General features: G+C 60.4%; 5 protein-coding genes across 5 annotated transcripts in view; all 5 read right to left on the bottom strand.

Annotated features, from left to right (window-relative positions):
* The window catches only part of LSCM1_06020 (uncharacterized protein), a gene marked incomplete at both ends in the record, with an annotated part of 4695 nt that extends 3461 nt beyond the window's left edge, over positions 1–1234 (bottom strand). The window contains one exon of the mRNA XM_067323453.1: positions 1–1234. This exon is cut by the window's left edge and continues 3461 nt beyond it. Coding sequence (XP_067178558.1) covers positions 1–1234 — 1234 coding nt within the window.
* Positions 1235–2839: 1605 nt separating this feature from the next.
* LSCM1_06019 (uncharacterized protein) lies at positions 2840–3409 on the bottom strand (the record flags this gene model as incomplete). Its single annotated transcript, XM_067323452.1, has 1 exon — positions 2840–3409. The coding sequence occupies one exon, from the start codon at positions 3407–3409 to the stop codon at positions 2840–2842; it is 570 nt and encodes a 189-aa protein (XP_067178557.1).
* Positions 3410–6461: 3052 nt separating this feature from the next.
* Positions 6462–6728, bottom strand: LSCM1_06018 (uncharacterized protein; the record flags this gene model as incomplete). The annotated part of the gene is made up of 1 exon (XM_067323451.1): positions 6462–6728. One exon carries the CDS (start codon positions 6726–6728, stop codon positions 6462–6464), a length of 267 nt encoding a protein of 88 aa, XP_067178556.1.
* Positions 6729–7536: 808 nt separating this feature from the next.
* LSCM1_06017 (uncharacterized protein) lies at positions 7537–8178 on the bottom strand (the record flags this gene model as incomplete). The annotated part of the gene is made up of 1 exon (XM_067323450.1): positions 7537–8178. The coding sequence occupies one exon, from the start codon at positions 8176–8178 to the stop codon at positions 7537–7539; it is 642 nt and encodes a 213-aa protein (XP_067178555.1).
* Positions 8179–8965: 787 nt separating this feature from the next.
* On the bottom strand, positions 8966–9427 carry LSCM1_06016 (uncharacterized protein; the record flags this gene model as incomplete). Its single annotated transcript, XM_067323449.1, has 1 exon — positions 8966–9427. The coding sequence occupies one exon, from the start codon at positions 9425–9427 to the stop codon at positions 8966–8968; it is 462 nt and encodes a 153-aa protein (XP_067178554.1).
* Between the last annotated feature and the right edge of the window lie 3073 nt (positions 9428–12500).

Raw genomic sequence — 12500 nt, 5'->3', positions numbered from 1 at the left:
GGAAGGCCATGCCCGGCAGCGCGCACCACCCGACAAGCCGCAACAGCAACAAAAAGCAGAGCGTCAGCTGCAGTGGGGCACTCCAAAAGTACATCAGGTACCAGTTAAGGCTGCTAATGTTATCCACGTCGTTCCCCACCATGTTCATGATGCGGCCCACAGACATGTCCGGTCGCCGCAGCGACCGCTGCGACACTGTGAAGCACTTTTCGAACAGCAGCGCCATCGACGACGTCTCGAATAGCGCCGCACTTCGGATGCTGATGTGGTCGTACTTGTGTGCCATGCAGCTCTGAACCACGCTCGTGAGAAAGATCGTCCACACAAGTCCCATGCCCCAGCCCCACGACGCACTGTCCGCGCCGAGGTACTTCACATAATACTCTAACAGCACCGGCAAAAGTACAGCGGCGACGTCTGACAGCAGCTTCGGCAAGACCTGTGCCCACACATGGTACCAGTGCGTCTTGCAGAGGGTCATCAAGAGATTCAGCGGCGGCGGTGGCCCGGGACACATTGGACTGCGCGCCGACCTGAGGTGCAGACGGTCTACCGGTTCGCACGAGCACCGCTGGTTCTCTTTGTGCGGCCAGAATAGCCGCTCGCCGTGCACGACGCCGTTGTGCAGTGCCGCCCCGCTGCCCTTCGTGGCCTGCCGCCGGTGCCGCGGTGCCACACGCCACTCCACCCCAGCCACCAGCGACCGCGGGTAATCGGACTGCTGCAAGTAGCCGATCCACCGCAGCACGCCGCTCGTCTCTGCCTCCGCCTTGTACGTAACCTCGCACCCAGCATACCCGTCCCACCTCCGGCTTGCCTCAATATCAGCGTGCACCTGCCGCGAGAGCTTGCGCCCCGTGTTATACGTTCGCGTATTCCGCGATGGAGGCGGCAAATCCTTCTCAGTGATGCTCCCGGCTGCAGCCTTGTAAATGAAGTCCCCCACCCACCCGTAGTACAGCTGCTGGAACCAGTTCGCCTTGTCCTCCACTGTCGGCGTGTAGGCAGGCTCACGGCCCCACAGATCATCCAGCTGCTTGGCGAACTCATATTGTGCCTCACACTGGCGGCGCACCTGCGCCACATCGTTGAAGGCCTCTGTATCAGCCATCAAGTCAGGGGCGTGGTCGTCCTCAAAGCCGGATAGGGTACAGCCTTGCTCGGAAGCAGCATGGCTGATGAGCCGTCTGGCCTCGTCAATCGGCGAAAGGCGCACACGATTCGATGCAGGCATGACCTGTGGCGTGGAGGCCTTCTCGCTTCAGCCTTTACCACGACACCTCTTCTCAAGGGCAGCGCGTTGATCGGCACTGGCAGAACAGCAGGAGAGCTCGAAGAGGAGGAGTTCAACCTCGTGCAGACAGTGTTGAGGAAGAAACAGCGAAGATGACAGCCTATTGAGGAAAAAAAGAATGCCAGTTGCCTACACAGGCTGAGTCGACGAGCGTATATCTGCCGTACCGCGAAGGCTGACGCCGCGATCGATCAGGGAAGAGGTGTGACGGAGACGGAGAACAGCAGCGCAGAAGGGGCTGAGGGCCTCCCAGGGGCAGAAAGAGCACGTGCCAGACACCCACACAGATGAACACTTCTCACGCACGCGCCTCGAGTCGATAAAGAAAAACGTCGAATTACGGGAGAGCCGACACATGAAGAGCGGGGCGCAGAGTGCAACAAGGTTGTCGAAGGAGATTTGGAGGGGTCGACCGTCTGACCGGCAACCCCAGAGAAAGGCAGAAGAGTGCTCGTGGAGGGAGAGGATTTGAAGGCGGTGGAGAGCCGGCGCCAGCCTGAAGGCCTGTGAATGTGTGCGTGTGCCTTAGAGGTAGAGAGAGGAAGAGGGGGAAAGAAAAGGACATTATGCCGTTGCACGAAGAGGCGAGCGGCAGTCGCTGTGAAGCGCTCTTCTCAAAGACTTTCGCCGTCTTGCACCGCACACACACACACTTACACACACTTACATGAGCCGGCCACAACCCGACATCCCCCAACCAGCCAGCCACAGCCCCACCTCGCCCGCTGCAAAGCGGGCGTGGACACGCGTTCCAGTGACGCGCCGACCCCGTCATCGGAGCACGGCCTCGGCACTCCAGCTCAGCACACACCCGCTGCCACCGTGCTGGTCGCGACACGCCTCATCCCTCGCAGCGTGGTCGAGGCCCCACACACCAGCAGGCAGTGCGCGTCACGTGAGATGCGCCCCAGTCACGTCGACGCCACGCGGGGGCTGACGGCCGGCCTCTGTAGCGATGCGTCGCTCTCACTTCTGCAAGTCGCTGGTACTCGGCCCTGCCTGCGCGACAAGTGGTGTGGCATCAGCAGGGGAGATGAGGAAGCGACGGGGGAGGCGCGCTGCCTGGCGTCGTCTCACAGAGGGCGGGGGTGGGGCACCGGAGCCCTGAGGTACCACCACAGGCGCTGGGGCGCGTAAGCCCCTCGTCATGAGTGGGAGGAGGGGGGAAGTTGCAGGAAAAGACGCAGCCGAAAGAGACAGACACTTCGGACAACGTGGAGCATTACGCATCCACCGAGGCAGGCGCGCCTATCGATTGAGAAGAGGCACTCGACGGCTCAGCCTCAGACGCAGACAAACCAACCGGACACCAAAGGCTAAGAGAAGGGAGCGAAAGGAGGTGGCGGCAAGTGCATCGCGAATACCGCGAGACTCTGCTGCCGCAACTGAGCGAGCCAAAATGCTTTCACAGGACCCTCTAATATGGATTACATGGCCAACTCCTACGCATACTGCCCTCCCCCCTCCCTCCCTACGTTCTGCAGGTGGTCTAGTGCACCACAGACGGCCACCACACCGCCGAGCGCGAGGTCGGCGAACCTTTCTTCAAACACCAACGAGTACCATCCAACTAAAGAAGATGTAGAAGAGCCCGACCGGGTACACCACGAGCCCCTCGCGGTCAGCGCTCACAGTGTTACGGAAAAAGCGCAGGGCAGCCCAGCAGGCCCATGCCCACGCGACGACGCACAGCACGAGGTTCACCAAGAACCACGGAATGACGCAGCACAAAAGAGCTCCGAGGCAGATGGGCGCCAAGCAGTAGCCCATGGCGCAGTATGTCTGAAAGAACATAATCTTGCTGCCCAGCAACTTGGCGTTGATGGTGACGACGAGGCCGCCGATCCAGACAAAGACGAAGACGGCCGAGAAGACGGCGGCCCCCTGGTCTTCGCTGGCGTTTATGGTGAGGATGGACGCCAGAATAAGGCACAGGAACAGCGGCCCCCAGAGATCCCAATCACGAAGCTCCTTCTCTTCACTGAGAGGGGGGCACACCACCACGATAAGCTTGCGCCCGATCGCCTTGGCGTCACGCAACAGCGTCTGCAGCACCGGCTCATCCAACGTAGAGATGGTGTTTGGGTCTGCGTTCACGTGCCGCTCATCGAGCATTGTGCCTTGTCTTTTGGGTGGCAGAGCAGAAGGAGAAAGTCGGCAGCGGTTGCCCGATTGCCCTCACTGAGCGATAAGAGGCGCAGACACGCCCCAGGCGGAAGGGGAGTGGAGTGGAGCAGGACGATGATTCCGGGCACACGTGCTCGACCAAGCGATGCGGCGAGAGTAGGGTTTAAGTGCCAAGACGGGAAGCTAAACGAAACAACGACACCCCTGAAAAAGAAGTGTGATCGGCCTCGCGGTGCACCTCACCTTGCAGAGACGGAGAAGGGCGAGGAGGTCAGCAGGCGATGCCGAAACTTCGCGTTCTTCCTTTGCCGGTATGTGACCGCACTTCTCGTCCCTCGTCTGAAAGGCCTTTCCGCCAGCGAATAATTCTTGAAAAGAAAAAGACAGAGGGCGAAAACGGCGCTGCACCAGTGTGTGTGTGTGTGTGCGAGTGTCGTCGGTGAGAGGTGGCAGCGAAGCTAAACTGGTGTAAGGGGTATTGGCGAGGACGGTGGGAATAGTTTGACGTCCACACGGACAGCATTGCACAGCGCGTTGCGTGATGATAGCGTTCGTGAAGAGTATGTTTAGCGCACATGCGGGAGGGAGGGAGGACGGTGGGGAGGGGGGAGACGCGACGCGCGCGGGGAAAGAGGGTTGGGCGGCATCGGAAGAGGGCGCCTTTTCACGTGAAGAGCCACCGAGAGGGGACCTGCGTGAAAAGCGTCAAATCATGCGACGATGTGTGCTGCGGGCCGCAGCGCATGCAGGCGCACATCCGCCTGAGGGAAGCACCGCGTGGTTCCCGTTTGTTTCGTGTGTGCCATCCGCATGGCGTCTCTGTGAGCATTCGACACGCTGTGCATCCGTTGCTGCGCATATTTGCACAGAGGCAATGCGAGAGTATTCGCAGAGCCGTAAGGGTAAGGGGGCGGGGAAGGCTGTGAAGAACGTCAGCTCGTCGTGCAGCTCGACAAGCGAGGGAGCGGCGCAGCTGCACAGAGGAGACAGAGAACAAAAAATAATCGAAGCGAGCGAAGTGTCGCGCAGACGCGCTTGAACACAAAGGGAGAAAGAGAGGCACCGACACACGCTGAATGCCTATGCGTTTTTTTTCTCGGACGCATGTAACCTTGAGTGCTGCCGATGCATGCAAACATTTTCTGCACGCCTTCCTCTGCCCACCCGTGATGGCGTGAGGGGCGCTAGTGCCTTTTGTCGTAATAGCAATGCTCGACGTGAGCCGCGCCGCCAAACACTGCTGCGTCGGCATAGGAAGGAGTGCCGCCTTCACTTCAACAGCATAGGCGCGCACCGAATCCACGTTCTCGTTGGCTGCCCCGCGTTCTCTGCGCCCCTACCAGCAAACGATGCCCCACTCCTCTGCCGCTGTGCGAGTCGGTCAGCCGCGCAGCGCCATACTCTGCAGCTTATTCAAGTACGTGCACCACACCCAGGGACAATCGTGAAGCTCCACGCAGTCCCCCCTCCCTGAGGAATGATGTCTTCCCGTGCGATGCAGCAGCGGAACCCCGTGACAGATGCCTGGGGCAAGCTGCCAGCGACTTATTCTCTGTGACGAATCCTCAGCGACACCTGGAGGTGAGTACCATGATCGTCAGCACCATCGCGGCGGTTGCGGGTTCAGCTGGTCAGCCCAAAACAGATGCGATACCGCAGTGTATGGCGGATCTTACCCATCAAGAGCGTCGCCGACACGTACGACGATGCCGGTGCGCGCCTGTATGTGCGCGGAAGAGTAGTGCAGGGAAGCATGTGAATAAGCGGTATAGTAATGCCACACATGGAGACAGAAAGTGCGAGTAGGGTCCTCGGGCTCAAAGGCACACCAGAGACCCGAGAGAAGACGCAGGCGGTCCTCACAAGGGCGGAAGGCCTTCACCAAACAGAGGGAGGCGCAGAGAAGCGAACGAAAAAAAGGGGCGATGTACACGGGCGCTTGTGCGCCTGCCCAAGCGTGCGAGCGCTGGAAATGGACGCGCTCACGAGGGCGCCAACGGTGGCTGAGGAGCGCGCGAGGGGGGAGCGTGCAGAGGTTCTGGAGGGCCTTTAGTGCTCGCCTTGAACTGCGCTGAGACGTCTGTATCTTCTCTCCAGTGCCCTCCGTGAAAGGGAAATGGCGCCGCCCACACGGATGCGCGCAACGCGTACGATTGCCTCAACCGCCAACATCTCACGCGGTCTTCTGTAACCTGCGTGCTTCCGCCTCTTTTGACAGACTCATTCACTGTCACCGATACGTGGCACCCTGCCATGGCATCAGGCGCCAGTATTCACTCGGCGAGGAAAGACCACGCAGCTTACAGGCGGCGCTCAGCTACGCTTACGCACGGTCGGTGTCACGGGCAGAAAACCTGGCCTTGTACCACGCCAACAAGAAATGCGGTCACGCTCACACTTGTACCAGCTTGCTACGAATCCTGTCGACGATACACGTAGTTCACGCATGCAGCGGTTGCTTTCGTTCGTGAGCAGCGCCGCGGGTGTCGACCGTAATGCCAGGCCCATAACTCGCTGCGCGCAACGGAGCTCGAAATCGGCTGAACAACGTCGAGCAATGTTGGGTCGTGCAGTTTTTTGGCGTAACTGCGGAGCAGCAGTGGCAGGTGCCCTGAGGCTGTGCGCGGAAAACGGTCGACGCTTCGGCGGCAAGATGGGCATGCCTAAAATGAAAAGATGACGTTGGTGGCGGTACGCTGAAGATATCGCTTGCGTACCGAAACCACTCAAATAAACGCGCGCGTACCCGCGTGCGCGTCTGCATGAAGGCCCCCCGCACGGCCCATGCGGGCGCTCATGGGACAGAGCAAAAGAGATGAGCCACACGAGAGTGCACCCGCATTCTGAGGCTGAGAGAGCGCACAGATAGACGCAGCCCCTCGCACACAGACACAAAGACACACACACACAGGACATCACGCAACGTCACACTCCGCGTCTCTCCCTTCCGCCGCCTAGTCTTCCCTCGCTGACCGTCGCTACTCATTTGGGGGCGGGACGCAGCGGGCAGCCGCGACGCGGTGCGTGCAGTCTCAGGGGTTTACCGGAACATGCGATCATCATCGGACCCATATCGGGTTTGGTAAATCACATAACACACATACGACATGAGCATGACGCAGATGGGGCCAGATGACGTGGTTCTGCAGTAGTGCTTCTGCCTCATCATCAGTCGGCGCTTGCTCATCGTCAGCCTCCGCGATGGGCCGCTGCTGCTGCCCGAGTAGTGCGGTGGCTGCGGTAGCGGTGCGGCGGGCTGCCTTCCGTGAATTCCACGGCGAGCACAGAGGTGCGCTATACGGAGCATGCCGCCTTGTCTTTCCCTTTTACGTTTGCTAGAAGCTGTATGACGGCACGTAGTGGAGGGTCGATGGGAGTCGACGCATCGTACGACGAAGAAGGACGTGTGTGAGGGGGACACGTGTACGGCGGGGCGTATGTGCAAGTGGTGAGTGCATGAAGACGGCAGGTGAGGGGAGGGGAGGGGTGGCATGGAATAGCGGAACGAAATGCAATGAAGGACGACTGTGGTGGCTGGAAGGACTTACAACAAGGAGTTGATACAAGCGGGGCTACCAGCTGTACCCACACATACGGGCTTGGAGGTGCTGTGCCCCCTCATCCTCTTCCGTTGCGCATCTCCTCGGAGGCACGGCAGAGGAAGGAGGTTGCCAGTAAATCGTGCGCCTTTCTTCTGCCTCTCTCTCTCTGCACAATCGGCGAGACGTTCCGTGATGCTAACCACGCACGCTGTTTCTGTGTGTGTGTGTGTGTGAGGGGGAGGGGGAGGCACACCGACACACCTATTCACCGGCGCCATCTTCGGCCTCCTTTCATCTACTTGAGGCTTGCGCAGCTCCGCATGCGGCCGCAGGCCGTACACGCTCACAGGGGAAGAGAGAGGGTTGGCCACCAGGTCGTATGCAAAGGAGTCCCCCAAACCACTCCGCAACGATTCCCAAAGAGCGGCATCAGCTGGAGGGATGGGGAAGAGGGGCGAGGGGAATGCGGGGAGGTTGAAACGGTTCGGGGAGAGCGTCCTTCATCCACCTCTAGCAAGGCCGTGCTACCTCGACGGCGCCTCTCGGTCGCCCACTGACCTCATCTCCTCACCACTACTTTCCGAGCATAGCCATCACCGTGAAAAGGACTACAAAGGACCACATCAGCATCCACCAGCTCACAGTCAGCTGAGCCCGGGGCTGCCGGTACGCTTGCGGCGCGGCGGGGTCCAGGGGTGGTGGCGGAGCCACCATCCCACGCATCGCATCGCCGTAAGAGTCGCTCTGCATGGACATGGCCCGCTGACGTGCCGCGACGATGTGCTCTGGATCTTCGGCGTACGCAGGGTCGCTGCGGAGATCGCGCTGGTAGGAAGCAGAGGGTTGCGGTGTCATGTCTTCACGCGTCACAGGGAAGGCAGTAAACTGCGGAGCGTACGGCGGCGGTGACGTGGGGCGTGGTACTGTGCCGCGGCTGGGATGTCGCGCGTTTTCGGCCGAAAAAAGTGGCCTAGGTCCTTCCTTGGTCGTGATGGTCGGGCCTTCGTATAGTCCAGACAGGGCCCTCCCCGCCCTCTTGTCGATGTTGCGCTGCATATCAGCCAAGTGTCCGTGCCGTGGAGAGGACGTGAAATCTTGAATGGTGCCTTGGGGAGTGAAAGGGATGCCGCGTGTATAAAGGCGCGTGGCGACAGCGGTGCACCTACGGCCGCCGCCGCCGACTCCCGCGCATACCCTGACCGCACCTTGGCGCATTCCAACGGACGAGATATGAAGAGAGAGACAGAGAAAACAAAAAAAGTCAAACAGCGCGTGCGCCTAGACGGAGATGCCTTCTCCCCCTTCGGTTCGTGTGAAAGAGGAAAGGGGCGTAGACGGAAGAAAACGGTAAAAGGCGCCCTTTCTGCACCGGACGCAGACATCGACATCAACGACGCATCTCCCGAGCCAATGCCAGCCACGCGAAGCACAGGGGCGAAGAATCCACGACAGGAGAAGAGGGCGGAGCCATGCAAAAACACGACGGGAGAGACGATATAGGCTGGCTGTGTTGTACAGCCGCTCTCATCAGCCATACACAGGCACGAATCGCACCTCCGAAATGGAAGAGGCGGGGAGAAAAGAACGGCAGAGCAGCCCATCACGGGGAGCCGCCTTCGCCCACTCATACGACGGCTTCGTTCACACAACTCTTAGACAACAGCCAAGGCCAAGAAGTTCCTCCTATTGAAGGGCGATAGCGTGATCCGAGACGAGGATCGCAATACCAGCGCAGCAGTTGTGGCGGTCGCTCCGCTGTGTCCATACGTTCGTGTGCAGCAGTATAGTCCGCTGTGAAGCCGGGTTCAAATTGCGTATCTACGCCGCCCCACACAACTTTCTGCCGTTGAGGTGGCAGCGTGCCACCCTCTCCACGATGGCGTGAGGGAGACGTGGAGGTAGTAAACGGCGCCAGTTGCGCTACAGGGGAAAGAAAAACCGGGAGCAAAGGCTTTCCCCACTTGTCGCACAGCACGGCGTCCGCCGCACACACCAGAGTGCTCTACGGCTTATCATCGGCCTCACTCCTAGTAGTGCCGTCAGCTGCTCGCTGCTCCAGCGCCCACGCCCGCACCGCGGCGCGCTTCCGCTCCTGCCCATGAGCGCCAAGAACGTACAGCCAGAGCGGAACTATGAGCATAATGACAGTGATTACAGAGGCGCTCACCTCGCGGTCATTCTGTCGCCGCGCGTTCTCCGAGGGAGCCTCGACCGGACGAACGCGAGATGGTGCGCTGCCGAAGAGACGGGCGGGCGTGCAAAATGCGGCGCGCGGAGTATCCCACGCGACTGAGATGGTGACGGCGACCGGCGTAGTGAAGGTCTGGGTGCAGGAGAAAGCGCGGGTGGGGCGCGAGACGCCGGCTCCAGTCTGAAGACGCGGTGATGAAAAGCTGCGGTGCAACGAACCGACAGGTCCACCGCCGACCTCTATGTGATGCAGACACGGGAGACGAATACGCATGCCCGCTTTAGGCCGTTGCGTGGTGTGTGTGTGACTGGACAGATACAGGAAATGAGAAGCACAGTGAAGGAAAGAAGCGCCGAAGAAAAAAACAGGCACGAGACGATCCTTTGCACAAACGAGGACGCGCGGCGCTCGACCGCCCAACGATGGACGGAGCCATTTCCTTCAAAGATGCCCAACGTGGCACTTATATGGCAGCTCATGCGCAAACACAACCACAGCCCGCAGGCCTCTGTCTGCGTCATGGCTGAATCCTCATCCTCGGAGGCATGGTGTCCTGCCGCTGCCGAATCCTGCGACGCGCCCAGCGGCCCCCTCACGTCCTTTCCAGGTCCCTTCGTCGGGCACGTGCTGCGCTCTCAGCGCCAGACGGGATTGGGTGGACCGCCTACCGTTTCTTACCAGGCCACGCCCAGGGTCCTGCATGAAGGCAGGTGCCGTTCGGGTGGGGGCGGTATAGGGGATGTCCTAGGCGCATGCCGGACGACCTCCATGAGGAAGCGGGCGATTGCCAGGTCAATGGCCCGCCAAGCCCTGCGCCTCGCCAGCCGACCCGATCGGCTGTGAGGGGAGAGGGTGCCGCACATGTCGCGCGCATGGGCTTCGCCGTCGATCGGTGCGGATCTCTTCGTGCCCTTCTCCGCCCACCACTTCTCCTCTTCCGACCCCTGAATGCCTTCTTGCTGTGTGCTGCGCCACGCGGGCAGCGAATGGCAGCGCGCATGCGGTTCTTACATGTTTAGTTCTTGGGGCCTGCCCTCAGGGCGGCCTTGCCGTCTACAGAAGGAAGGCTCGCTCTCTTCATCTGCCGGTGCCGCCCATGCCAATGGTGGGGAGGGGGAGGGCGAAGCGATGCACGCGCGACCCCGTCCTCCTCCAAATGTGAGGCACCGCCGTACGTCTGTGACAACAGGAGGTGTTCCAGCCTCACCTGCATTCGCATGCCTCTCACGGCTGTGGGGTGTGTGAAGCGCAAGGGGGCCCGTAGATGAGCGCGCACCTGCTCGAAGAAGACCCGTGGAATGTTGTTCTGAGAGGGAGGGGCCACAGCGGAAAGGGGGCAGCAATGGACGCCCGAGAGCAAAAGTCAATGCGGCGCGAATGAGGGCCGGCCACCACACCACTGTGTGCACGATTGCAGCGTCACGTCTGCTGTGCATTAAGCCTTGGGCGCTGCGCAAGTCTGATTGGGCGCGACAGGAACAGCGCTGGATCGGGCACCCTCATGGTGGCAACTGCTGCGCGCGGAGGCTCGGGGTGGGGGGAGTGGGGAGGAAGGGGCCACGGCCCCAGTGGAGCAGTAGGCAGCACACTATCTGCGCTGCCGTGTTGCCGCCAGCCACCCGCCACAGCAGGAATCGATGGAGCGTCGAAGAGCCCATCCGGGACCTGGCGAAGATTGTTTCCTGCCGTCTCACAGACCCCGGGCTCTTCTCTTTATGTGGCGTACGGCTGCCGCCAGGGTCCTAAGCCTCATCGCGCTGCATCCTGTATTGTAGTCACGTGAAGGACGGATGCTGGCTGAGCGCTCGATCTCACCGTGAATGTCCGCGATAGAGTCACACTATGTCGGCCTTTGTGACGTTGCGGCCCACCAGACCTCCGCGTTCTCGTCAATGGAGTCCTATTCAAAAGAGCCACAGATAGAGCGACGAGTGCGATGCGCTTGCGAGAGGCCGAAAGTGGCGGAGATGTGGGGCCACACAAGTCGCAGCATGTTCATCCGACGCCCTTGAACGGCCAGCGCTAACCTCCATCGGGAAAGAGCCGGGCAGCAGCGCGCATTCGGTGTTCTCAGCACAACAGCTTTGGCAGCCCCCCCAAAAGCAGAGAGTCGCAGTCAGAGATTGAAGCTGCTAGAAAAAGGTCTCCGTGACCCAAACAGTAACTGCGAGAGCTTTCATCGAGCTCGCCACGCGGCATCGGCGTAAAAAAACGAAAGGGAGAAGGATTTCGCAGATAAGCACCACGCACCGAGCAGAGGGGCGCTATCACCCATAAGATGGATAGGTCACCCATAAACGGACGCCGCCAGCGCTGGTGGGAGCAGCTCCACGCCGCCGCCAACATCGAGGGCGCACACGCACGCTCACTGACGCAGGCAAGAGAAGGGAGAGCTCCCAAGCAGTAGTTTCGCGTTTCTTGGTACCGCTGCAGCGTCTGATGTCGCTGCTGCCGCTGCGAGCACTGCCTGCATGTGAAACAGAACACTGTACACATGTACTTGAGACAGCAGAGAGGTTACGACGGGTCAAGGTCCCGCTCGAGGAGTTCGGGAGCGGAGCAAGCATGGTGGCGTTGAGCACCTGTCCCAGCTATCGGCAGTCGTAGTAGGTTTCAGGTACACAGTACCTGCTCCTTACTATCCTCAGGGAAAAGTACAGGCGATTACTGACAGTTCGAGCCTGCCACGCCCTCTTCGTCACAGTTGCGAGAACAAGTCCCCTTCAAAGACACGTCTTGGGTTCTGTGTTCGGAGCCTCATGGCGGCGAGAGATTGCTGTCGTGTCCGCCGCTTCTAAAGTGTCCCTCCCCTCTACCTCGCGGCTCCTGCGCTTGATTCATTGAGGGCGGGCCGAGAGTATGGCAGCGAGTGGTAGGGAAGAGGAACGGAACAGGGAGGAGTGGCTGTCACCTGCAACCGCTGCTCTGCCAATATCTTTCCGGGCTCCTACCCATCTTTCTCCTCGCGCTCACCGTCTTGCATGCTCGCCTGCCATTAACGGACCCAGGCACGCTTCACTCTAGTAACCACGGTGAAGGCGTCCTGCAGCGCGCGAGCCATCCACCACGTCAGAGCCTCAATTTACTAAGGCCCCGCAGCGGCTAAAGCCGCCGAACGAGCACGTTTAATCGAGAGAAAGGCGTGCGCCGTGTCTTAGAGGCTCGTGCAGCATAGACCAAAAAGGGGCCCGATAGGCGTGTGTGTGTGTGGGGGAAGAGGCTCAGCGGGAGAGCGCACAACTGCAGCTTCCGTTCGGGCAGCGCCGCTGGCACCGCTGATGCCGTTCACGTTCCCCTTACCGGCAGTGAGGAGAGCACACCTCCTATCCCTTAGCACTCCGCATGC

The sequence above is a fragment of the Leishmania martiniquensis genome, chromosome 23 (genome assembly GCF_017916325.1).
Source record: "Leishmania martiniquensis isolate LSCM1 chromosome 23, whole genome shotgun sequence".
Taxonomy (NCBI): domain Eukaryota; phylum Euglenozoa; class Kinetoplastea; order Trypanosomatida; family Trypanosomatidae; genus Leishmania; species Leishmania martiniquensis.
Note: the sequence above shows the minus strand (reverse complement) of the source record. Positions and strands in the feature narration are given on the sequence as shown.